Genomic DNA, 25,000 nt, shown 5'->3' on the forward strand with positions numbered 1-25,000 from the left:
CACGTTCCACACGTTCACACGTTCCACACGTTCCACAACCACGTTCCACATGTTCCACACGTTCCACACGTTCACACGTTCCACACGTTCACATGTTCCACACGTTCCACACGTTCAAACGTTCCACAACCACGTTTCACACGTTCACACGTTCCCCACGTTCCACACGTTCCACAACCACGTTCCACACGTTCCACACGTTTAACACGTTCACACGTTTAACACGTTCACACGTTCACACGTTCACACGTTCCACACGTTCCACACGTTCCACACGTTCACACGTTCACACGTTCACACGTTCACACGTTCACACGTTCCACAACCACGTTCCACACGTTCCACACGTTCCACACGTTCACACGTTCCACAACCACGTTCCACAACCACGTTCCACACGTTCCACACGTTTAACACGTTCACACGTTCACACGTTCCACACGTTCCACAACAATGTTCCACATGTTCCACACGTTCCACACGTTCACACGTTCCACACGTTCCACAACCACGTTCCACATGTTCCACACGTTCCACACGTTCACACGTTCCACACGTTCACATGTTCCACACGTTCCACACGTTCAAACGTTCCACAACCACGTTTCACACGTTCACACGTTCCCCACGTTCCACACGTTCCACAACCACGTTCCACACGTTTAACACGTTCACACGTTTAACACGTTCACACGTTCACACGTTCACACGTTCCACACGTTCCACACGTTTCACACGTTCACACGTTCACACGTTCCACACGTTCACACGTTCCACAACCACGTTCCACACGTTCACACGTTCCACACGTTCACACGTTCCACAACCACGTTCCACACGTTCCACACGTTCAACACATTCACACGTTCACACGTTCACACGTTCCACACGTTCCACAACAATGTTCCACAACCATGTTCACACGTTCACACGTGAGTTTTACACATGAAATTCATGTGTTTTTTTTTCTGTAAGAGTGAACGGTGTCATATTCACTTTAAGTTAAAAACATAACAATCTCCTCATTTCACATATAAAATCAATAGTAATAATAATAAAATTGTAAAATGAAAAGAACCTGCTGAATGAAGCTTTGGCGGCGCTCCCTCTCTCAGTGTTCGTGGTGGAGCAGCAGGATCAGGGCGGAAATGACGACTCGTGTCTTGCCGCCTGTTCGGCTGCTCTGTGCTGCTGCTGTCTCTGGGACATGATGTCTCACTGCTCCTCTGTCCCCGACCTCGACCTCCACTGAGTCTCCCAGCATGCCGCGGGGCCGCCGTGACGACACCGGTCACTACGCAGAAACAGATTCTGAGAAAAAAACTAATCAGGCAAAATGTTTTCATCTGGGATCAAAGCCTGTTTTATAATGTGGAGGTTCAGGTCCTGACTGGACTAGAGCAGGGGGACGTTCAACATGGACGGACCATGAGACGACAGCCCCCCCCCCAGAGAGGAGCAAGACCCCCAGACCTCCAGAAGACGTGTGTGTGTGGTTGTTTTGTCTTAAACTTTCCAACAATAAATGTTAGCTAATATGCCCCCAGAGGGGCCGCTCAGTGCCCCCCCCCCCCCCCCACTGTCACTGCTTCATGTTTGTATGTACACGTGTGTGATGTCATGGTTCTGTCACCGTTGTGATGATGAGCTCAATAAAAAACTTGATTTCCCCGATGAAGGTGAATCTGCTGCTTTAAGAACAAACACATTAAAACATGGCCGACATCTCCAGACAGGCAGAGCTAGGCTAATCCTGTTAGCTTCAAGCCCTCAGCCAGAGAAATAAAGCTTCAACATGCAGAACCAGCAGCTGCAGTTCCTCTAACGACCACTAGAGTCTGGCTCCAACAGTGAGTCAGTCCCCATAGACTCCCATGTTAAAATGTCCAACTTTACAGCAGAAATAAACATGTTTACAGCCTGGTACAAAAACTGTTTTGGTCTCTAGAGCTAATTTCCTCCTTCATGATACCTGTTTATATAACTCACCTGTTTATATAACTCACCTCACATTTTATTAAGGACTACAGTTATGCAGGATTGGGGGCGTGGCCTATTTGAGTGACAGGTGGGGGAGTGTATGTTTGCTCCACCTCTTTGACCTTTTTTGGATTAGCTGGAGATTAGGGGCGGAGTCAGGAGCAGCCCTATAATCGCTAACCTGACTGACTGAGTGATCATAGTTCCAGCATTGGTCAGCTGAATGCCAGGTGACTGTGTTGCAGTTTCCTCATTGGTCGCATCTACCAAGTTCTGTCAGTTTACAACTGCAGTATTGACTGTGTGTAAACAGGAAGTGTTTGTTTTAAATTAGCTACATTACTGACTGATTTGCTACAGGCTGTGTTCACAGGTCGTGTTCTCTAGTGTTCTCTGGAGCGGAGCACTTCAACTTTCTGATTGGTTCCTGCCGAACTGCGTCATACCTCATTAACATAAAGTTTCCTGGACTTTCTTTGTCACCTGTGGGGGTGTCTTCTTCTTTCATTAGACACGGGGCCGGGGGAGGGGTCACATGTTCCCTCTGGGTTTTTTCTCACTGCACTTCACTGATTCACATTCACAAGGACAAAGCTGCATTTTGTGAGGTCACCGTGACCTTGACCTTTGACCTTTAGCCACAAATCAGCTGGTCGTTGAGTTCAAGTTCTGTCGAGGTGATTCTGAGATATCGTGTCCATGACACTGAGACAACATGAAAACAAAATGGCGGCTCTGACTGTCTGAATACAAACAGTATGATGGATGTAAAGATGTTGATGACCCCCCCCCCCCCTGTCTCTCTCAGTGTTCATGGTGGACCAGCAGGATGGAGGTGGTGGGGGCGGAGCTGAGAACTCGTGTCTGGCCGCCTGCTCAGCTGCTCTGTGCTGCTGCTGCCTCTGGGAAATGTTGACGTCTCACCTCTGCTGACCTCTGACCTACGTATTCTCCGAGTCCCCCATCATGCAGCGGGGCCAGCGCCACGACACCAATGCTGGGAGACTGATTATTAGCATCCTGGATGTGTGGACTGCTGATGCCCCGAGTGGTGACTAGTGGCATTCGATGTTGAAAAGTCTGTTTCATATTTGTGATGTCATCATGATGTAAAGTCTGTGGTCAGCTGAGAACTTTACATCACACTGATTGGACGCCATCTTTAGTCCAGTGTCCAAACATCCACCATTAAAATAAAAAGGTTCAAAACACAAGAAATATGTTGAAATAGGATGAAGCTGATTTCATCATGTGACCTGATCCCTGAGCACTGTCTCTTTAAGCTCCGCCCCCTCTGTCAGTGTTGTGCATGAACGCATTAAATAAAAATGAGCGTCGATCAATGAACACATTCGACTGAATGTTTCTGTTTCTAATGATCATGAGCGTCGTTCATTCAGTCACCAGCAGGAGGCGGCGACGCACCCAACCACCAAAAAACACCAGAAGAAGAGCTGTGTTTTACCGCATCATGTCATGTGACCATCTGAGGGATTCATGAACCAATCAGTTCAGATTATAACAGAGAACTAGAATCAGCTCCGCCTCCACTCAGACCAGTTTCAGGTTACTTCCTGTTTTGTGAGGTCAGTTCGTCCAGGTGAGTCCAGGTGAGTCCAGGTGAACCGTTTTAAAAAATTTGAATAAATTTCCTCAATCTTACTGAGATACTGTTCACAAGGCCAAAACCAGGTTTTCTGAGGTTGACCTTTGAACTTTGACCCCAAAAGTTTAATCAGTCCGTTCTCGAGTCCAAGTGAATGTTTGTACCAAATTTAAAGAAGTTCCATCAAGGTGTTTCTGACATATCGTGTGCACGAAAACGAGACAACCTGAAAACAAAATGGCCGCTCCGACTGGCGCCGGTGAGGAGGAATAAAAACTAAACCTTGACAACATGAAACTCTTCCCACAGTAACTTTTTGTTTTCAGTCTCTTGGTTTTAACAGTTGAACCGTTGAACTGAGCTGAAACACAACATGACATTTAACAGAGTGATCTTCAGACTCTGTCCGAGTAGTCACTGTCATTAACAGAGAGCAATGAATCATGGGATACGTTGGAGCCAGGAGAAGGAGGACGTCTGAGATGAGACAGTCTAGTCTGTCTCCTGAAGGATCAGACCCTGAACTGAGACACAGCTTGTGACTCTACAGTGGGTCAGGGTCACGTGACGGTCATGTGACGGTCATGTGACGGCCATGTGACGGTCATGTGACGGTCATGTAACGGTCATGTGACGGTCATGTGACGGTCTTCTTAGCTCCTCCCTCTGACACATTTGTTTTTTCTGACAATAAGAAATGAGTTTCCGTCTGTTTGGGACATTTTTAAACAGATTTTTTCAGGAACAAGAAGTAAATTAAAGTTTGTGGAACATTTAAAAGTCGTTTAATAAAACGATCTGAGCTGGAAACGTTCACCAGTTTTTGTTCAGATGCTCAAAAACAATCTCAACACTTTTTTATAAATCTGAATTTATTACTGTGGAATCTAAACTTTAGAGAATTAAGACTTTATTACAGATGATTGAAACTTTATGTAAATTAAAAAACTAGAATTGAACATTATGAGAAATATAATTAAACTATATTAATGTTTCTTCACTGCTGTGATCTAATATCATATATTCAATCATGACGAGACTCACACACTTTCTGATAATCAGTGATCAATAAACTAAACATCTTTCTCCACAGATTGGACCTCCACATTGAGCCTGATAATAATTATATATAATAATTATATATAATATTTATATCTGTTCTGTGTGTCTACACAGAGGTGACCTCCTCCTCCTCCTCTGATTGGTCCAGCCTCCTGTCAGTCTCTGGTCTCTGGTTCGATCTCCACACACCTGCACACATGGAAGATAAATACAGTGTGTGAGTGTGTGTGTGTGTGTGTGTGTGTGTGAGTGTGTGTGTGTGTGTGTGTGTGTGAGTGTGTGTGTGTGTGTGAGTATGAGTGTGAGTGTGTGTGTGTGAGTATGAGTGTGTGTGTGTGTGAGTGTGTGAGTGTGTGTGTGTGTGTGTGTGTGTGTGTGTGAGTGTGTGTGTGTGTGTGTGTGTGTGTGTGTGAGTGTGTGTGTGTGTGTGTGTGTGTGTGAGTGTGTGTGTGTGTGTGAGTATGAGTGTGAGTGTGTGTGAGTGTGTGTGTGTGTGTGTGTGTGTGTGTGAGTGTGTGTGTGTGTGTGTGTGTGTGTGTGTGTGTGTGTGTGAGTGTGTGAGTGTGTGTGTGTGTGTGTGTGTGTGAGTGTGTGTGTGTGTGTGTGTGTGTGTGAGTGTGTGTGTGTGTGTGAGTATGAGTGTGAGTGTGTGTGAGTGTGTGTGTGTGTGTGTGTGGTGTGAGTATGAGTGTGTGTGTGTGTGAGTGTGTGTGTGAGTGTGTGTGTGAGTATGAGTGTGTGTGTGAGTATGAGTGTGTGTGTGAGTATGAGTGTGTGTGTGTGTGAGTGTGTGTGTATGAGTATGAGTGTGAGTGTGTGTGTGTGAGTATGAGTGTGTGTGTGTGTGAGTGTGTGTGTGAGTATGAGTGTGTGTGTGTGAGTATGAGTGTGTGTGTGAGTATGAGTGTGTGTGTGTGTGAGTGTGTGTGTATGAGTATGAGTGTGAGTGTGTGTGTGTGAGTATGAGTGTGTGTGTGTGTGAGTGTGTGTGTGTGTGAGTGTGTGTGTGTGAGTATGAGTGTGTGTGCGTGTGAGTATGAGTGTGTGTGTGTGAGTATGAGTGTGTGTGTGAGTATGAGTGTGTGTGTGTGAGTATGAGTGTGTGTGTGTGTGAGTGTGTGTGTGTGTGAGTATGAGTGTGTGTGTGTGTGTGTGTGTGTGTGTGTGAGTGTGTGTGTGTGTGAGTGTGTGTGTGTGTGAGTATGTGTGTGTGTGTGAGTGTGTGTGTGTGTGAGTGTGTGTACTGACTGTAAGCAGCAGTCAGCAGCAGTGCAGCGATGAAGATGATGAAGGACAATCTCACTGTGTTTCCAACAAACATCTGCAGACTGTTTACCTGCACAGGTACAGGTGAGTTCAGCAGGTGGACAGTCTGTGTTTACACTTATTACAGTTACAGTGAGTTTTATATTTTAAAGCCCTGACTCCACCTCACCTCCTGGTCCAGCATCACCGTGGACTCTGTGGGTGTGACATCACTTCCTCTCCATGTGGTGACATCACTTCCTCTACATGTGGTGACATCACTTCCTCTCTGTCCTGTGATGGTTGTTGTGATGGGAGCTGTCAAACAGATGACAGGATTTCAAAAATTAAACTGCAAATGTTTGAATTAAACATATTATTGTTATAATTTATTATTATTTCCCATCCTCCAAAATCTATCAGAGACAGTTCTGCTTCAGAAATACATCTGAAGTTTGACGTGTGAAAACAGCAGCTGTGGTTGTTCTCTACAGGAAGTGGGGTCACTTGACTTCCTGTCGTCAGATTCTCAGAGCGACAGCTTTAATGTCTCAGACTGATGTTTAAACTCAGCTGACAGTTTCCTGTAGCAGTGATCTCTTTAGATGAATCTGCTGTGAACACTGTATTTACATCAGATTATAGATCTACTGATTATAGATCTGGAGATTATAGATCTGGAGATTACAGATCTGGAGATTACAGATCAAGAGATTATAGATCTGGAGATTACAGATCTGGAGATTATAGATCTGGAGATTATAGATCTGGAGATTATAGATCTGGAGATTACAGATCTGGAGATTATAGATCTGGAGATTACAGATCTGGAGATTACAGATCTGGAGATTACAGATCTGGAGATTACAGATCAAGAGATTATAGATCTGGAGATTACAGATCTGGAGATTATAGATCTGGAGATTATAGATCTGGAGATTATAGATCTGGAGATTACAGATCTGGAGATTACAGATCTGGAGATTATAGATCTGGAGATTACAGATCTGGAGATTACAGATCTGGAGATTATAGATCTGGAGATTATAGATCTGTGATCTGTCACATCTTGGCAAAATATCCTTCACAAACTTAAAGAACGTCTCACCTGAGTCAACAGTCAGATCAAAGTGATGTTTTTCATCATTGAACAACCCAGGTATCTCCACTTTGCATCCATATCGTCCAGCATCTGTCTCTGTGAGGTTCAGGATCGTCATGGAAACGTCTCCTTCATCCAGTCGTCCCAGTAACTGATACCTGCTGGAAACTCTGGTCACCGTTTGTCCATCTGTGCTGATGATCTGGTTGTTGCAGCCGCAGAGTGGTAAATCTCCTCGATTCCAGCAAGCTGACAGTCGGCCATTTTTCTTAGCGTCATATTTACATGTCAGAGTGACGCTCTCACCTGCTCGACCTTCGACCTCCCTGCCGTCACTGTGAGCGACTGTGGAGACAGGACACAGGTCAGACATCACAGCGTGTATATGATGGATCTGAATCAGCTCACCTGTCAACCGTTTACCTGTGAGGAGAACGAGCAGCAGCGTCACAGTCATGGTCAACAGTCAGCCAGCACTCACACACTGCACAAAGAACCAGCTGAGTGTCAGATCCTCTCTGCTTCTTTCAAGTCGGCTCATGACTTCCTGCCAACAGCGTGAGGTCAGCTGCTTCCTGTGTCTGAGGTCACTGCAACAGGAACATCAACCCTGACACACACACACACACACACACACACAGTCAAGCCCCTCCATCAGTCGACACTCAGGTCTCCATAGCAACAAAGTGGAAACTGAAGTTACAGAACAGAGAGAGGAGAACGAGCAGCATCATGTTCACACATCAGGGCGGGGCTGATAATCAGAGGCGGGAAACACACTGTGGTTCGTCATGTCAAACATTTCTATTCGTTACTGAAAATGACGTTTCACTGGAGAAGAGGATTTAATCTGTGATCCACTCCGGAGCACGAGGGGGCGGTAATGCTCCTGATAGGCTGGTTAAAGAAGTGGCAGAGTAAGAAGAAGAAGAAGAGGAACTGTGTTGTGATTGGACGGCGGTGGTTACGCTCAGTCTGACCAATCAGCGAGCAGCTGGGTCTGTATATGAACACGCTGTCTCAGTGTGAGCGTCACTCTCTGAGTGTAACGACTCTCTGAACAGGAAACATGTCTGGACGCGGTAAGGGTGCCGGGAAGGCCAGAGCTAAGGCGAAGAGCCGCTCCTCCCGGGCCGGGCTTCAGTTCCCCGTCGGCCGTGTCCACAGGCTGCTGAGGAAGGGCAACTATGCGCAGCGTGTCGGTGCCGGAGCTCCCGTCTACCTGGCGGCGGTGCTCGAGTACCTGACCGCTGAGATCCTGGAGCTGGCGGGAAACGCAGCCCGCGACAACAAGAAGACCCGCATCATCCCCCGCCACCTGCAGCTGGCTGTCCGCAACGACGAGGAGCTCAACAAGCTGCTCGGCGGAGTCACCATCGCTCAGGGAGGCGTGCTGCCCAACATCCAGGCGGTGCTGCTGCCCAAGAAGACCGAGAAGCCCGCCAAGAAGTAACCGGAAGTACCTGCACAACACAACACAACACAACACAACGGCTCTTTTCAGAGCCACACACTCACCACACTGAAGAGCAGCTCCTCTCCTCCTCATCTCATTATAACAACTCATGTCCCTCATCTGTCCCTTTGTCTCCTCACACTTTACATTCAGGACATTTACCTGCTTCACCTGTGTTTAGAAACCGGGACAAAACACACGTGACTCATGAATCAGCCTCCTCACTACAGACCGCTGCTCTCACACCTTCATCAATACATACTGTCACTAACGAGCTCCATTAGTCTATCGATATATATTTATATATTGTGACCAGCAGGTGTCGCTCTGATCACATATTATTATTATTATTGGTTCAGAGCTTCATGTTAAACACACCTGACATTACTGTCTTTACACTGAGCAGACAGACACACTGAGCAGACAGAGCAGACAGAGCAGACAGACAGACAGAGCAGACAGAGCAGACAGACAAGACAGAGCAGACAGAGCAGACAGACAGACAGACAGACAGAGCAGACAGAGCAGACAGACAGACAGAGCAGACAGAGCAGACAGACAAGACAGAGCAGACAGAGCAGACAGACAGACAGACAGACAGACAGACAGACAGACAGACAGACAGACAGACAGACAGACAGACAGACAGACAGACAGACAGACAGACAGACAGACAGACAGACAGACAGACAGGGTATTGTCTCTCAGACTGTGTTTGTGGCTCTTAAAAGAGCCGTTGTGTGGGGGAGCTGGTCCCGGGTCGGGCTCAGGCTCTAAGCCCTCTCCCCGCGGATGCGGCGGGCCAGCTGGATGTCTTTGGGCATGATGGTGACCCTCTTGGCGTGGATGGCGCACAGGTTGGTGTCCTCGAACAGGCCGACCAGGTAAGCCTCGCTGGCCTCCTGCAGAGCCATGACGGCGGAGCTCTGGAAGCGCAGGTCGGTCTTGAAGTCCTGAGCGATCTCCCGGACCAGGCGCTGGAAGGGCAGCTTGCGGATCAGCAGCTCGGTGGACTTCTGGTACCGGCGGATCTCTCTCAGAGCCACGGTACCGGGCCTGTAACGGTGAGGCTTCTTCACTCCGCCGGTGGCCGGGGCGCTCTTACGGGCGGCTTTGGTCGCCAGCTGCTTCCTGGGAGCTTTCCCGCCGGTGGACTTCCGGGCGGTCTGCTTGGTTCTGGCCATTGTAGGAGTCGGTGAGTGAACAGCGGCACAAGGAGTGCTGTGTGACGGCCAGCCGCGCCTTTATCCAGCCGCTGCCGGAGCGAGCTCGGCGCTCATTGGTCCAGGAGGGAGCAGCTCAGCTGCTATTGGACGACAACGGTTTAAAGTCCACCAATCACGTGCAGCGGCTTCTACCGGCTGCTAAAGAGGAGAAGAAGAAGAAAAGAGTCTGAAACAACCAGGTTCACTAGATGTTTTTATCATCTCAACTAACCCTCATTAAATATTCACACGATCACAACTAGTTCTAATTCATATTTAATGATCACTTTGATTTAAATCAGATTCATGACTTTCATTTGTCAAAGAAAAACACTGTTATTAATTGAATATTGATCAAGTTTATGATCAAGATGTTTAATCGGACTCAGCTGCAGTTTATTAGGAACATGTGACTCCAAGTGACTGACTCCTGTAATGAGGCAGTCCTGAGGAGCAGAAGGTCAGAGGTCACTGTCATTGGTTGGATTATTGATCCTGATGATGATCAGAGGGGTTGTCATGGTCAGCCTGGAGGAAGTGTTTCATTCACTTCCTGCTGCAGGAACATGAAGCTCAGCATCATCATCTTCATCACTGATCAACCTGTTTTCACCTCTGACCTTTGACCCACTGAAGCTGTTTCACTCAGTCGGAGCTCTGACGCTTTTTACAGGTAAGTTTGAAAAAGTCAAGTTCAAACTTCACATTTCATGTGATTTAAAACAGTTCAGTGTTTAAACTTTCATCAGCTGCTTTTAGTTTAAATCTCATTTGAACATTTTCTCCTCGTTTCATTCGTGACGTTTGAAACAGAAATCAAACTGCTGCACTTTAACTTCTGTCATTTATAGAATATTTAAATATTATATATTCATGCACGATGTGGATAAAGTGAGTCAGCTGACAGTTCCCGCACTAAATCCTCCGCCGTCTTCACCTGTTCATCCCTGTGGCATTTTAATCAATAATCAACCAATACAGCTGAAATAAATAATTGATGATAAATGTAGAAGAATATAAATAAATGTAAACTGTAACGGAGTCACTAAAGAAAGTTTGATAATGAGTCTGTTTGTGCAGGTGAGTGGACTGACTGTCAGCAGGTGTCATGTGAGCCTGCGGCTTGATGTGATGATGTAATGATCACCATGGAAACAGAGGAGCTGCTCTGCAGAGTCTGTGGTGGCTCTTAAAAGAGCCTTTGGTTGATCCGGTTCGGGTCGGGTCCACTTCACTTCTTGGCCTTCTTGGCTGCGGGTTTCTTTGCCGGAGCTTTCTTGGCCGCGGGCTTCTTGGCGGCCTTTGGCTTCTTGACGGCCGCCTTCTTGGGGCTCTTCTTGGGGCTCTTCTTGGGGCTCTTCTTGGGCAGCTTCTTGGCGGGCTTCTTGGCCGGAGCTTTCTTCGGGGACTTCTTGACCGCCGCCTTCTTGGCCGCTGCGGGTTTCTTTGCCGGAGCTTTCTTGGCCGCGGGCTTCTTGGCTTTGACGGCGGGCTTCTTCTTCAGCACCGCCTTGGCCGGTTTGGCGGCTTTGGGCTCGGACTTTGCGAGCTTGAAGGAGCCGGAAGCCCCGGTGCCTTTGGTCTGGACCAGGGTGCCTTTGGTGACCAGCTTGGTGACGGCGGTGTTGACGCGCTTGTTGGTCTTGGTGACGTCGACGCCTCTGGCGGCCAGAGCTTTCTTGAGCGCCGCCAGCGACATCCCCTTGCGCTCCTTGGACTCGGCCACGGCGCTGACGATCAGCTTCGGGAGGCTGGGTCCCTCCTTCTTGGGCCGGGGAGCGCTCTTCTTCTTCGGGGCTTTGGCCGGGGCTTTAGCCGGGGCGGCTGCTGGAGCTTCTTCCGCCATGTGTGTGTCTCGGTGCGCGGTGTCTCTCTGAAGGTGTCCGGGCTCGGAGCAGGAGGCGGGACTTATAACGGCCATGAGAACCGTGGAGAGTGAAGGCGCTCGGCCGCTCAAACGTGGCGCCACTTGTGTTTTCTCCTCCACGTTTTGTCCGTTAAACAGCCTGTAAATAAAGGTGTGCGGACACAGGTGCGGTGGCCGCGCGGAGGACAGTGTGTCCCCGTCCCTCGCAGCTCCTGTGTGGACACGAGGACTCTGTGGTTTCACTGCAGGAGGCTTCAGACCTCTCTGACACACTCTCACTGTCTCCAACTCGCTGCCGCTTTTCTTCACTTTCCGGCTCATAAAGCGACTCAAGGGCCGAGGAGCAGCGGAGACAGCGGCGGGGCAGGAGGCAGAGACATGTGGGGACGGACTGAGGCTCGGAGCTCTGCAGCTGGAGCTTCGTTCAGCTGCACTGACGGAGCTTCTCTGTGGCGGTAAACACACAGACTCCCGCCTCAGACCCTCCGCGTGCAGCTTCAACATGGAGGCGCTGACGGCGGCAGGGACCTGGGGTCAGGACCCGGTCTGTGTGGATCTGCTCCGTCACACACACCTCACTGCGTCACTCAGGTGACCCGGATCTGAGGAGCTTCCTCTGAGTGAGACGCTCCACCTGCAGGACTGTAGTATTTCTACTGTGTAATACTCCTGAAGGTTGTGTACTCTGCAGGACTGTAGTATTTCTACTGTGTAGTACTACTGAAGGTTGTGTACTCTGCAGGACTGTAGTATTTCTACTGTGTAGTACTACTGAAGGTTGTGTACTCTGCAGGACTGTAGTATTTCTACTGTGTAGTACTACTGAAGGTTGTGTACTTTCTGCAGTATTTCTACTGTGTAGTACTCCTGAAGGTTGTGTACTCTGCAGGACTGTAGTATTTCTACTGTGTAGTACTACCGAAGGTTGTGTACTCTCTGCAGGACTGTAGTATTTCTACTGTGTAGTACTACCGAAGGTTGTGTACTCTCTGCAGGACTGTAGTATTTTTACTGTGTAGTACTCCTGAAGGTTGTGTACTCTCTGCAGGACTGTAGTATTTCTACTGTGTAGTACTCCTGAAGGTTGTGTACTCTGCAGGACTGTAGTATTTCTACTGTGTAGTACTCCTGAAGGTTGTGTACTCTGCAGGACTGTAGTATTTCTACTGTGTAGTACTACTGAAGGTTGTGTACTCTGCAGGACTGTAGTATTTCTACTGTGTAGTACTACCGAAGGTTGTGTACTCTGCAGGACTGTAGTATTTCTACTGTGTAGTACTACCGAAGGTTGTGTACTCTCTGCAGGACTGTAGTATTTCTACTGTGTAGTACTCCTGAAGGTTGTGTACTCTGCAGGACTGTAGTATTTCTACTGTGTAGTACTACTGAAGGTTGTGTACTCTGCAGGACTGTAGTATTTCTACTGTGTAGTACTACTGAAGGTTGTGTACTCTCTGCAGGACTGTAGTATTTCTACTGTGTAGTACTACTGAAGGTTGTGTACTCTCTGCAGGACTGTAGTATTTCTACTGTGTAGTACTACTGAAGGTTGTGTACTTTCTGCAGGACTGCAGTATTTTTACTGTGTAGTACTCCTGAAGGTTGTGTACTTTCTGCAGTATTTCTACTGTGTAGTACTCCTGAAGGTTGTCCTCAGGACTGGGTGCAGGTGAGTGTGTTGTCCAGCAGGTGTCTCTGTCTCATCACAGACTGATGATCAGCTGATCAGCTGATCACTGGTCTGATTCAATCTTCTGAATTTGCAGTGAAACAACAGAAACAGTGAGAATCATGATGAAGTGACGAGCTCGTATCAGGACGTTAGAAACACTGAGCTCATGAGTCCAGACTCCCAGTACAACCAGTTTCCTCCAGTCTGACCAGTCTCCATCCAAACTGCCTCTGTTCACTTGTTTCCTCATGTTGATGTGAACATTGTTTCTCTGCGTCTGATCATCGTGTCCCTGCTCCAACACTGAGGAAGCGTCTGTTTTACACCAGAAACAATCAAGAATCAACCGGATTCAGTCTGAACGTCTCATTAAATGGTGCGACAGGAAGTGGCAGTGGATGGGACTCTTCGCTGGAAGTCCCCAGTGTTGCTGGAGGGGGTTTCCACGGCTCAGGTGGTGCCGCCTGAAACCTGTTCTGACAGGACGAGCTGTGTGACGAATATGAAACACACACTCGGGTGTGCAGTGTGTGTTACGTCATCAGTGTGTGTGTGCTTGTGTAACAGGGTTCAGGTCGTGGCTTCAGTTTCATTTTGACAGAAGTGAGACGTTCAGAGTTCTGACTCTTTCAGCTTCAGTTCCAAGTTTCAAAACAGTGAATCAGATTCTTCCAGGTCCCAGTGAAACTTCCCTTATGAAGGATTTATAATCTCATGCTTAATGCTCCTTAATCTGACTGAGTTCCTACCGTTCTACCTGTAACAGCAGCCTGTAGGAACTCATGAATAAATGATGAGGTGTTTATAAACGTTAGTAACTGATAAATAAATGGTTGAATTAGTTTGTACCTGAACAGTTTGTGGACAGAATTTCTAGGTGCAGCCGGGTGGTGGAGGGCAGTGGCAGCTGGTGAAAAATATTCTAGGTGGGGCTGTAGGTGCCAGAAACTTTCAGTAACTATCCCAATAAAAGAACCCAAACCAAAAGATACCATTGTTTTAGGGATAAACAATAATCATTTAATTGCCCTTTAGAAATCAACAGTTTGACAGATAATGACAGTGATATGAGATGTATATTAGTTATTACTCTTAATACAAAATTATAATATAATGGTATATTATAATGTTTACAGGTGGATGGTGATTAAAGTTAACTATACACAGAAAAAGTGTGTGTGTCTGTGTGAGTGTATGTGTGAGTGAGGGAGTGAGTGAGGGAGTGAGGGAGGGAGTGCTCTTACTCGTACATGAACTTTGTCTCCTCTGTAGCACAAGCAATGTTTTAGGTCTCTGACTCCTGTTACAGTCCATGTAATATCTGCCCCCGGCATTTTAAAAAGTAAACACGGGAAGCAGAATACTGCATTTGCAAAACAACATCGAGTTAGCCAAGCCTTCATGTCATACCGGTTCAGAGAGAAGCTCCTCTGGTGAGTTTTACCTTTCTCCTGTCTGCTGTGTTAAATTCAGACCCGGCTTCTCAGCTCCAAGTTCTTTAACAAAGTTTTCCCCCTAAAGTTCTCCTTTCGAAGTGGTTTAAAGAGTGATTTTACAGAACTTACGGGTAGCTGAAGCTCTGCGTGTTCTTGTTCTTGTCTACTTTACGACGCCGTCTCGATTTCCCACACTTGTTTCTGGTTGCTAGGATACTTACAGGCCCCAAGGCGATATTTTCAGCGCCCCAAGCTTAACAAATTCGATGACGCTAATTGGCTAAATTACCCGTTGCTATGTGTTTTTTTGTCTCAGCAACAGTCTACCATTGGCTGAGCTGCTGCAGTGCTGGGGCAACTTTTCTAGCGCCCCAGGAGAGAGGGCAAATGACCGTGGACACAAATTACCCCGTAAATAATGGTTTATATTATATATATGGCTCGTTCTTTATCATTCAAAACACATTTATTTGTAAAATAAGCAGTAATCATTTATTTTATACAATTATTTTTGAAAAAATAAAAATAAATAAAATCACTTTCCATCAGGGAGGGCGGCGCCCTAGCGCCCCCTATTGGCCAGCTGCCACTGGTGGAGGGGTTTGGGTTCGGTGGCAGGAGGATCTCGTTTCTGCTTTTTGCGGATGATGTGGTCCTCTTAGCTTCATCGAGCGCCGACCTTCAGCTCTCGCTGGGGCGGTTCGCGGCCGAGTGTGAAACGGCTGGGATGAAGATCAGCACCTCCAAGTCTGAGGCCATGGTTCTCAGCCGGAAACGGGTGGATGGCCCGCTCCGGGTCGGGGGGGAGGCTTTGCCTCAGGTGGAGGAGTTTAGGTATCTCGGGATCTTGTTCACGAGTGAGGGTAGGATGGAGCGGGAGATCGACAGGCGGATTGGGGCGGCGTCAGCAGTGATGTGGGCGCTGAATCGGTCCGTTGTGGGGAAGAGGGAGCTAAGCCGGAAGGCGAAGCTCTCAATTTTCCGGTCGATCTACGTTCCGATCCTCACCTATGGTCATGAGCTTTGGGTAATGACCGGAAGAACGAGATTGCGAATACAAGCGGCCAAAATGTAGCCGGGCTAAGCCTTAGAGACAGGGTGAGGAGCTCGGTCATCCGGGAGGGACTGGGAGTAGAGCCGCTGCTCCTCCGTGTCGAGAGGAGCCAGTTGAGGTGGTTCGGGCATCTGGTGAGGATGCCTCCTGGACGCCTCCCCGGGGAGGTGTTTCGGGCATGTCCCACCGGGAGGAGGCCTCGGGGCCGACCAGGGACACGCTGGAGGGATTATATCTCTCGGCTGGCCTCGGAACGCCTCGGGATTCTCCCGGAGGAGCTGGTGGAAGAGGCTGGGGAGAGGGCCGTCTGGACCTGTTTGCTGAGGCTGCTGCCCCCGCGACCCGGATAAGCGGGAGACGACGACGACGACGCACCGAGCTGATGCATCAGCTGTTCCAGCAACAGGGCTCCCTGCGGCCTGCCATACACCGCCGCTTTGTGTCTCGCCGCTGGGGTGGCAGACTCAAGCTAGGCGTGTTTTTATCGTCTTCCGGTGGACACCAGCTTGTCATGGTTTCCAGTCGACGGCCTGGTCAACCTGTTTGTTTTCTCACCTTGTCTGCGTTCAGGTCCTGAACTTACTAATCCGACACCTGTCTCTCTCTCACTGTAACTATAATAACGGCAAAAAAGCTTTACAATAAATCATGCACAATTAATATATCAAGTAATTTATACTTGATAAAGTTTAAATGGGTGACTCATATAAAAACTCATCCCTGTACAGTTTTCATGAAGGAGGAAACTAGTCAAGGGGTCATTTGAGGAACTGGAGCTTTTGTCATGTCGGCTTCACTTCTCCGTCCCAGCAGCTGCTTCTCGTCGGCCGCGGGTCGAACCATGAAGGACAGAAATCATTTACTTACATGATGATTACATGGGTGAGGTTCCCTTCCTGTTCCTCATCGGTGTCAGTCGCAGTACTCTCATCTACAAGAAACCTACGAACCCACATGATGCCCAAAGACACCCACTGCCAAGGTGTTCTGCCACGGACCGAAACACACCTGAGCAAAGTGGAAACTAGGCCATGATGAGTGTATTCCTCCTTCATGAAAAGCAGAAGCAAATCCAGCCACGACACAACCACCTCAAAGTCGTTGACAGTTATCTGAAGCTGATACCAAGTGATGAGGCTGAAAGTGAGCGCCATGTTGAAGAAAACTAATTGTGCCATAACTCAATATCCCTCTCGTCTCCAGTCGCCACCTGAAATGGCGAGCGCAGTCCTGGTTCAGGGGTTTTATAGTAGCTGTGAATTGGGTGGAGTCAGATTTCACATCCAGAGCCAATGAGACAAAACCTGTAACCAACACAGGAAGTCTGAGCCTGATGTTAATATCAGAGAGTTTAACACTGACACATGATGATGTTTCACTTTCTCTGTTGTTCCTCTTCCTTCCTTCTGTCTTCACCTGCCAGGTGTTCCTCTGACTCTGCACAGGAAGTCACAGCCAGTCCTCATGTCCCTCCCTCTGTCTGTCTCCGAGTCTGTGACTGTGTCAGATGATGGACAGTTTGTCTGTGGACAGTGTTTCTAACGTCCTGATACGAACTCGTCACTTCATCAAGATTCTCACTGTTTCTGTTGTTTCACAGCAAATTCAGAAGATTGAATCAGACCAGTGATCAGCTGATCAGCTGATCGTCAGTCTGTGATGAGACAGAGACACCTGCTGGACAACACACTCACCTGCACCCAGTCCTGAGGACAACCTTCAGGAGTACTATACAGTAGAAATACTGCAGTCCTGCAGAAAGTACACAACCTTCAGGAGTATTACACAGTAGAAATACTACAGTCCTGCAGAGTACACAACCTTCAGGAGTATTACACAGTAGAAATACTACAGTCCTTCAGAGTACACAACCTTCAGGAGTACTACACAGTAGAAATACTACAGTCCTGCAGAGAGTACACAACCTTCAGTAGTACTATACAGTAGAAATACTACAGTCCTGCAGAGTACACAACCTTCAGTAGTACTATACAGTAGAAATACTACAGTCCTGCAGAAAGTACACAACCTTCAGGAGTATTACACAGTAGAAATACTACAGTCCTGCAGAGTACACAACAGTGGCGGCTGGTGAAAAATATTCTAGGTGGGGCTGTACGTGCCAGAAGCTTTCAGTAACTATCCCAATAAAAGAACCCAAACCAAAAGATACCATTGTTTTAGGGATAAACACTAATCATTTAATTGCCCTTTAGAAATCAACAGTTTGACAGATAATGACAATGATATGAGATGTATATTAGTGATTACTCTTAATACAAAATTAAAGTTCTTGAGAGACATTTACAGTTGGATGATGTTTAAAAATAACTATATACAAAGAAAAACTGTGTCATAGGAACATAAAATGTAGCAATTGGATTAAATACATTAGTGAATATTCATAGAACAAAATTACAATATAATGGTATATTATAATATTTACAGGTGGATGGTGATTAAAGTTAACTATACACAGAAAAAGTGTGTGTGTCTGTGTGAGTGTATGTGTGAGTGAGGGGGTGAGTGAGTGAGTGAGTGAGGGAGTGAGTGAGTGAGTGAGGGGGTGAGGGAGTGAGTGAGTGAGTGAGTGAGTGAGTGGTGAGTGAGTGAGTGAGTGAGGGAGTGAGTGAGTGAGTGAGGGAGTGAGGGAGTGAGTGAGTGAGTGAGGGGGTGAGGGAGTGAGTGAGTGAGTGTGTGAGTGAGGGAGTGAGTGAGTGAGTGAGTGAGTGAGGGAGTGAGTGAGTGAGTGAGTGAGTGAGTGAGTGAGTGAGTGAGTGAGGGAGTGAGTGAGTGAGTGAGTGAGTGAGTGAGTGAGGGGGTGAGTGAGTGAGTGAGGGAGTGAGTGAGTGAGTGAGTGAGTGAGTGAGTGAGTGAGGGAGTGAGTGAGTGAGTGAGTGAGTGTATGTGAGTGAGGGGGTGAGGGAGTGAGTGAGGGAGTGAGTGAGGGGGTGAGTGAGTGAGTGAGGGGGTGAGTGAGTGAGTGAGTGAGTGAGTGTATGTGTGAGTGAGTGAGTGAGTGAGTGAGTGAGTGAGTGAGTGAGTGAGTGTATGTGTGAGTGAGGGGGTGAGGGAGTGAGTGAGTGAGTGAGGGAGTGAGGGAGTGAGGGAGTAGCACAAGCACCAGCTGACAATGAGTGGCAGTGTCTGTTGTTTCATCTGCCTGAACAGCCAGATAATCTGCCCTTTTTATATCCTCCAGAATCTGGAAGAACCGTCAGCAGACAGTCCAAAAGTTGGTTCTGAACTGTCTTTGAGGCCTTTAACCACAGTGGCGGTCTTCAGGTGCTCCTCTACTACACCGTCCAGCGAGCCCACAAGGTCGACTAATCCCCGAAAAATGCCGGGGTTGTCGGACGATGCTGTCTCATCGCGGTCTCGCAATGCCAGCTCAAAAGCTCCACAGAATTTCACACACTCGATCCTCGGTCCAGCTCTTCATTGTGTTTTCTGACCGCGATCCTGTGTCCTTCATCCAGCTGCGCAGCTCTGCTAGTCCTGCCTAGCACGGCTAGCTTGACGGCGTTGTTCATGTGCACCTTCGAGCATTCATGTTTTTAAATCCGCTGATAAATGTTTTAGGTCTCTAACTCCTGTTACAGTCCATGTAATATCTGCCCCCGGCATTTTAAAAAGTAAACACGGGAAGCAGAATACTGCATTTGCAAAACAACATCGAGTTAGCCAAGCCTTCATGTCATACCGGTTCAGAGAGAAGCTCCTCTGGTGAGTTTTACCTTTCTCCTGTCTGCTGTGTTAAATTCAGACCCGGCTTCTCAGCTCCAAGTTCTTTAACAAAGTTTTCCCCCTAAAGTTCTCCTTTCGAAGTGGTTTAAAGAGTGATTTTACAGAACTTACGGGTAGCTGAAGCTCTGCGTGTTCTTGTTCTTGTCTACTTTACGACGCCGTCTCGATTTCCCACACTTGTTTCTGGTTGCTAGGATACTTACAGGCCCCAAGGCGATATTTTCAGCGCCCCAAGCTTAACAAATTCGATGACGCTAATTGGCTAAATTACCCGTTGCTATGTGTTTTTTTGTCTCAGCAACAGTCCACCATTGGCTGAGCTGCTGCAGTGCTGGGGCAACTTTTCTAGCGCCCCAGGAGAGAGGGCAAATGACCGTGGACACAAATTACCCCGTAAATAATGGTTTATATTATATATATGGCTCGTTCTTTATCATTCAAAACACATTTATTTGTAAAATAAGCAGTAATCATTTATTTTAAACGATTATTTTGGGAAAAATAAAAATAAATAAAAACATTTAAAAATCACTTTCCAACAGGGAGGGCGGCGCCCTAGCGCCCCCTATTGACCAGCCGCCACTGGTACACAACCTTCAGTAGCACTACACAGTAGAAATACTTTAGTCCTGCAGAGTACACAACCTTCAGGAGTACTACACAGTAGAAATACTTTAGTCCTGCAGTGTTTGACTGCTGAGGAAACAAGGAGGAAGGAGAGGAAATAAGGAAGCTGCTAGGAAAGGAAACACAAGTGAAAATAAGATGAGAATGTTTTTATTTTTTATTCTTGATGTTTTAATTAAATGTTGTAATTAAATGTTGTAATTAGTCTTGAATCATTGGTCATGTCATTAATCCAGAGCTGATTTCTCGTCAGTATTCTCAGCTGCTGAAATGAGATTCTCTGTTTCACTCATAATAAATGAATAAATAACTTGTTACTTTCTAATATTTCAATCAAACACATCTGGACATGTTGATGTCTGTCACATGTTTAGTTTCATTCACAGTCAGAACATGAGAAACATGATGAATGAATATTTTTATCAGAGAAGGTTCTGTGAGGAAATCGCTTCAGATCAGCAGTAACTCTTTGTATCTATCAGCTCAGGATCAATATTAATACAGGATCAATATTACAGGTTTTTACGATTGCTTACACACAAAAATCTAAAACAATACACAGATTTTGAAACTCCACACATGATCAAGATTTTCCTCAGGTGTCCTTCAGACGCTGCATCGACTGTGGGCGGGTCCTTTGTTGATGCAGCTCCACCAATCCTGAGCGAGCAACAGCACACTGACATTAGCATGAGGCGGAAGTAAAGCCCGAGCTCTGCCGGTGCCACGTCACTCACCTCAGGAAACAGACTAAGGAAACATGCCTGACCCAGTGAAAGCACCGAAGAAGGGCTCCAAGAAAGCCGTCTCCAAGTCCGTGTCTAAGACCGGCAAGAAGAAGAGGAAGACCAGGAAGGAGAGCTACGCCATCTACGTGTACAAGGTGCTGAAGCAGGTCCACCCCGACACCGGCATCTCCTCCAAGGCCATGAGCATCATGAACTCCTTCGTCAGCGACATCTTCGAGCGCATCGCCGGAGAGTCTTCCCGCCTGGCTCAGTACAACAAGCGCTCCACCATCACCTCCAGGGAGATCCAGACCGCCGTCCGCCTCCTGCTGCCCGGGGAGCTGGCCAAACACGCCGTGTCTGAGGGCACCAAGGCCGTCACCAAGTACACCAGCTCCAAGTAACCGGCTCCGAGGAACCGGCTCCGAGGAACCGGATCTAAGTAAGAGCTGCTGGTTCCGACCACATAAAGGCCCTTTTCAGGGCCACACACCAGGCTGAGAGCTCACTTCCTGCCCAGTCTTTCCCCCAGAGTCTCCCTGACTGTTACAGATAATACCACAGAAGAAGACTGAACTTGACGAGTCTGATGTTATTTTAATCAAGCTGTTTAAAGGTTAAATGTCTCCCGATCTGAACATCAGCTGTTTGACGTTCAGGCAGCTTCAGGTGACGTCATGGTCCATGCGGTCATGAACGGGGTCGGACTATCACCTGGGTTTGAGCGTAGACAAGGATCCTGCAGGACCCAGATCAGGTTCGGTTCTACAGTCCATGGCAGTGCTGAACCTCTACAGGTGTGATACGACCATTGTCAGACAGGTTGGTTGTAGTTACCTGCCGTCACTGATTGCTCACGTTGCACCCTGGGTAATTTAACGTGTGAAGACGGGACTCGATTCGTCTAGTCGGGGAATCGAACCCCGGTCTTCCAAGTGACAGGCTGAGATACTGTCCACTATAGTAACGAGGAGAGGTGTAGAGTGACGTCAGACTTACCTGGACAGGTGCGGGAGGTCAGCCGCTGTGAATCGGTGAAGTTATTGATCCAGATATTGATTGATGTCAGTGTCACATGTATATCTGAGTGTATTTAGTCTCAGGTGGTGTTACTGTGGTTTGATCTCAGTGCTGTAAGACAGGTGTCACACCTGTACCTGGTAATACATTGTCTGATAGCCTCACTTCACTGAGGATCGATAGTTTGACTGGATCAGTGATCTGATGATCTGATTGGCTGAGCTCCTGTGGAGAACACGTTCCTTCAGTCAGACCAGAACTAGTTCAGAGCTGAGATGTTGTTGACACGTGACAGTCAGGTGGTTGAGTTGCGTTCACTGTGAGTGCGTTCACTCCAGTGTTGCGGTTGAATGGTGGTTTAGATGCGTTCAGTGACAGTTGGACATTACAACATGTTGCAGTGTGGCGGTTCAGAGTGAGGCCTGCTGGTAGTTTTTAACATCTGAAGGTTGTTAACGATGAATCATTGTCACTGTCAGCAGGTTAAAGGTCAGTGTGACTTCCACAGCCTGTGATTGGCTGTTTCACTGGCTCTTTAAAGACCAGTTGAAATGAGGATGTTTGAGCGCAGATGGATCACGTGTCGACACGTTCACTGTCCCTCTGTAAACTTGTAAAACTATTTCTCATCTACTCTCGCTCATCTCACTTTTTTAAAACTATGAACTTTATTATAATATATACTTTATAACTTATATATATATTATATTTGTTACTAGAATAATACAATTGCACGTCTGCAGCTAGTACAGAATGTAACCGGCACAAGGAAGTTCGAGCACATTACACCGATTAGAATAGAATTCATTTTAAAATTCTTTTATTTGCTTTTAAAGCCTTAAATGGTCTTGCCCCAATGTACCTCTCTGAGCTTCTGCCCCCCGAGCACAAGCCGCTCTCTCAGGTCAGCTGACCGGCCGCTCTCTCAGGTCAGCTGACCGGCCGCTCTCTCAGGTCAGCTGACCGGCCGCTCTCTCAGGTCAGCTGACCGGCCGCTCTCTCAGGTCAGCTGACCGGCCGCTCTCTCAGGTCAGCTGACCGGCCGCTCTCTCAGGTCAGCTGACCGGCCGCTCTCTCTCAGGTCAGCTGACCGGCCGCTCTCTCAGGTCAGCTGACCGGCCGCTCTCTCAGGTCAGCTGACCAGCCGCTCTCTCAGGTCAGCTGACCAGCCGCTCTCTCAGGTCAGCTGACCAGCCGCTCCTGAAGGTTCCCAAAACCAGGCTGAAGCTCGGAGGGACCCGAGCTTTCTCTGTTGCCGCCCCGAAGCTGTGGAAGGAGCTGCCACTGCACATTAGCTTTTAACACTGCTTAGGTTGATTTTATGTGCACAGATAATTTAGCCATTTTGTACATGTTTTATTGTGTTTTTAATGATTCTGTCTTTCACTGTGTCTATTTAAATGTACAGCACTTTGGGAACCTTTGTGTTTATTTAAATTGTGCTTTATAAATAAAGTGGATTGGATTGGAAATGATGAGCCCTTGAATATTTAATTAACTAAATAGTTCTAAATGCTAAATTCTTAATCCAAAAACATAAATTCAACTAATCAATTGGTTTAATAAACAAACAAAAAAATTAATAAGCTTTCCTCAATTTGAGAATCTTTTTCACATTAACTCCGACTGAGGTAACGACACCTGCTGACAGTCAGTCCACTCACCTGCACAAACAGACTCATTATCAATCTTTCTTTAGTGTCTCCGTTACAGTTTACATTTATTTATATTCTTCTACATTCATCATCAATTATTTATTTCAGCTGTATCGGTTGATTATTGATTAAAATGCCACAGGGATGAACAGGTGAAGACGGCGGAGGATTTAGTGCGGGAACTGTCAGCTGACGCACTTTATCCACATCGTTCATGAATAAATAATATTTAAATATTCTATAAATGACAGAAGTTAAAGTGCAGCAGTTTGATTTCTGTTTCCACGTGTTCAAACGTCACGAATGAAACGAGGAGAAAATTGTAGAATGAGATTTAAACTAAAAGCAGCTGATGAAAGTTTAAACACTGAACTGTTTTAAATCACATGAAATGTGAAGTTTGAACTTGACTTTTTCAAACTTACCTGTAAAAAGCGTCAGAGCTCCGACTGAGTGAAACAGCTTCAGTGGGTCAAAGGTCAGAGGTGAAAACAGGTTGATCAGTGATGAAGATGATGATGCTGAGCTTCATGTTCCTGCAGCAGGAAGTGAATGAAACACTTCCTCCAGGCTGACCATGACAACCCCTCTGATCATCATCAGGATCAATAATCCAACCAATGACAGTGACCTCTGACCTTCTGCTCCTCAGGACTGCCTCATTACAGGAGTCAGTCACTTGGAGTCACATGTTCCTAATAAACTGCAGCTGAGTCCGATTAAACATCTTGATCATAAACTTGATCGATATTCAATTAATAACAGTGTTTTTCTTGGACAAATAAAACTCATGAATCTGATTTAAATCTGATTTCAAATCAAAGTGATCATTAAATATGAATTAGAACTAGTTGTGATCGTGTGAATATTTAATGAGGGTTAGTTGAGATGATAAAAACATCTAGTGAACCTGGTTGTTTCAGACTCTTTTCTTCTTCTTCTCCTCTTCAGCGGCCGGTAGAAGCCGCTGCACGTGATTGGTGGACTTTAAACCGTTGTCGTCCAATAGCAGCTGAGCTGCTCCCTCCTGGACCAATGAGCGCCGAGCTCGCTCCGGCAGCGGCTGGATAAAGGCGCGGCTGGCCGCCACACAGCACTCCTTGTGCCGCTGTTCACTCACCGACTCCTACAATGGCCAGAACCAAGCAGACCGCCCGGAAGTCCACCGGCGGGAAAGCTCCCAGGAAGCAGCTGGCGACCAAAGCCGCCCGTAAGAGCGCCCCGGCCACCGGCGGAGTGAAGAAGCCTCACCGTTACAGGCCCGGTACCGTGGCTCTGAGAGAGATCCGCCGGTACCAGAAGTCCACCGAGCTGCTGATCCGCAAGCTGCCCTTCCAGCGCCTGGTCCGGGAGATCGCTCAGGACTTCAAGACCGACCTGCGCTTCCAGAGCTCCGCCGTCATGGCTCTGCAGGAGGCCAGCGAGGCTTACCTGGTCGGCCTGTTCGAGGACACCAACCTGTGCGCCATCCACGCCAAGAGGGTCACCATCATGCCCAAAGACATCCAGCTGGCCCGCCGCATCCGCGGGGAGAGGGC

At 47.4% G+C, this 25,000-nt stretch overlaps 7 protein-coding genes across 8 annotated transcripts in view; 4 read left to right on the forward strand and 3 right to left on the reverse strand.

Annotated features, from left to right (window-relative positions):
* Positions 1-3,327, forward strand: part of LOC130182523 (cysteine-rich and transmembrane domain-containing protein 1-like) — a 6,948-nt gene extending 3,621 nt beyond the window's left edge. Inside the window, exon 5 of one of the 2 annotated variants that reach the window (XM_056397521.1) lies at positions 2,789-3,327. In XM_056397521.1, coding sequence (XP_056253496.1) covers positions 2,789-2,913 — 125 coding nt within the window. In that variant the 3' untranslated portion in view covers positions 2,914-3,327. Of the gene's footprint in view, positions 1-1,115; positions 1,732-2,788 lie in introns of those variants that run through there. The other variant, XM_056397520.1, reaches the window with a different exon arrangement.
* Positions 3,328-4,398: 1,071 nt separating this feature from the next.
* Positions 4,399-7,554, reverse strand: LOC130182515 (hepatitis A virus cellular receptor 1 homolog). The gene is made up of 5 exons (XM_056397510.1): positions 7,419-7,554; positions 7,002-7,340; positions 6,084-6,211; positions 5,897-5,984; positions 4,399-4,837 (listed from the first exon to the last, which is right to left on the reverse strand). The coding sequence occupies exons 1-5, from the start codon at positions 7,450-7,452 to the stop codon at positions 4,755-4,757; spliced, it is 672 nt and encodes a 223-aa protein (XP_056253485.1). The 5' UTR covers positions 7,453-7,554; the 3' UTR covers positions 4,399-4,754.
* Positions 7,555-8,064: 510 nt separating this feature from the next.
* On the forward strand, positions 8,065-8,858 carry LOC130182528 (late histone H2A.L3). The gene has a single exon (XM_056397526.1). It carries the CDS (start codon positions 8,065-8,067, stop codon positions 8,446-8,448), a length of 384 nt encoding a protein of 127 aa, XP_056253501.1. The 3' UTR covers positions 8,449-8,858.
* Positions 8,859-9,030: 172 nt separating this feature from the next.
* Positions 9,031-9,664, reverse strand: LOC130182525 (histone H3). The gene has a single exon (XM_056397523.1). The coding sequence runs from the start codon at positions 9,633-9,635 to the stop codon at positions 9,225-9,227; it is 411 nt and encodes a 136-aa protein (XP_056253498.1). The 5' UTR covers positions 9,636-9,664; the 3' UTR covers positions 9,031-9,224.
* Positions 9,665-10,887: 1,223 nt separating this feature from the next.
* Positions 10,888-12,132, reverse strand: LOC130182487 (histone H1-like). Its single transcript, XM_056397475.1, has one exon. The coding sequence runs from the start codon at positions 12,025-12,027 to the stop codon at positions 10,888-10,890; it is 1,140 nt and encodes a 379-aa protein (XP_056253450.1). The 5' UTR covers positions 12,028-12,132.
* A 6,560-nt stretch (positions 12,133-18,692) lies between these two features.
* Positions 18,693-23,463, forward strand: LOC130182534 (histone H2B 1/2-like). Its single transcript, XM_056397532.1, has 2 exons — positions 18,693-22,761; positions 22,989-23,463. The coding sequence occupies exon 1, from the start codon at positions 20,820-20,822 to the stop codon at positions 21,189-21,191; it is 372 nt and encodes a 123-aa protein (XP_056253507.1). The 5' UTR covers positions 18,693-20,819; the 3' UTR covers positions 21,192-22,761; positions 22,989-23,463.
* Positions 23,464-23,835: 372 nt separating this feature from the next.
* Positions 23,836-25,000, forward strand: part of LOC130182524 (histone H3) — a 1,316-nt gene continuing 151 nt past the window's right edge. The window contains exon 1 of the mRNA XM_056397522.1: positions 23,836-25,000. This exon is cut by the window's right edge and continues 151 nt beyond it. Coding sequence (XP_056253497.1) covers positions 24,594-25,000 — 407 coding nt within the window. The 5' untranslated portion in view covers positions 23,836-24,593.

The sequence above is a fragment of the Seriola aureovittata genome, chromosome 15 (genome assembly GCF_021018895.1).
Source record: "Seriola aureovittata isolate HTS-2021-v1 ecotype China chromosome 15, ASM2101889v1, whole genome shotgun sequence".
Taxonomy (NCBI): domain Eukaryota; kingdom Metazoa; phylum Chordata; class Actinopteri; order Carangiformes; family Carangidae; genus Seriola; species Seriola aureovittata.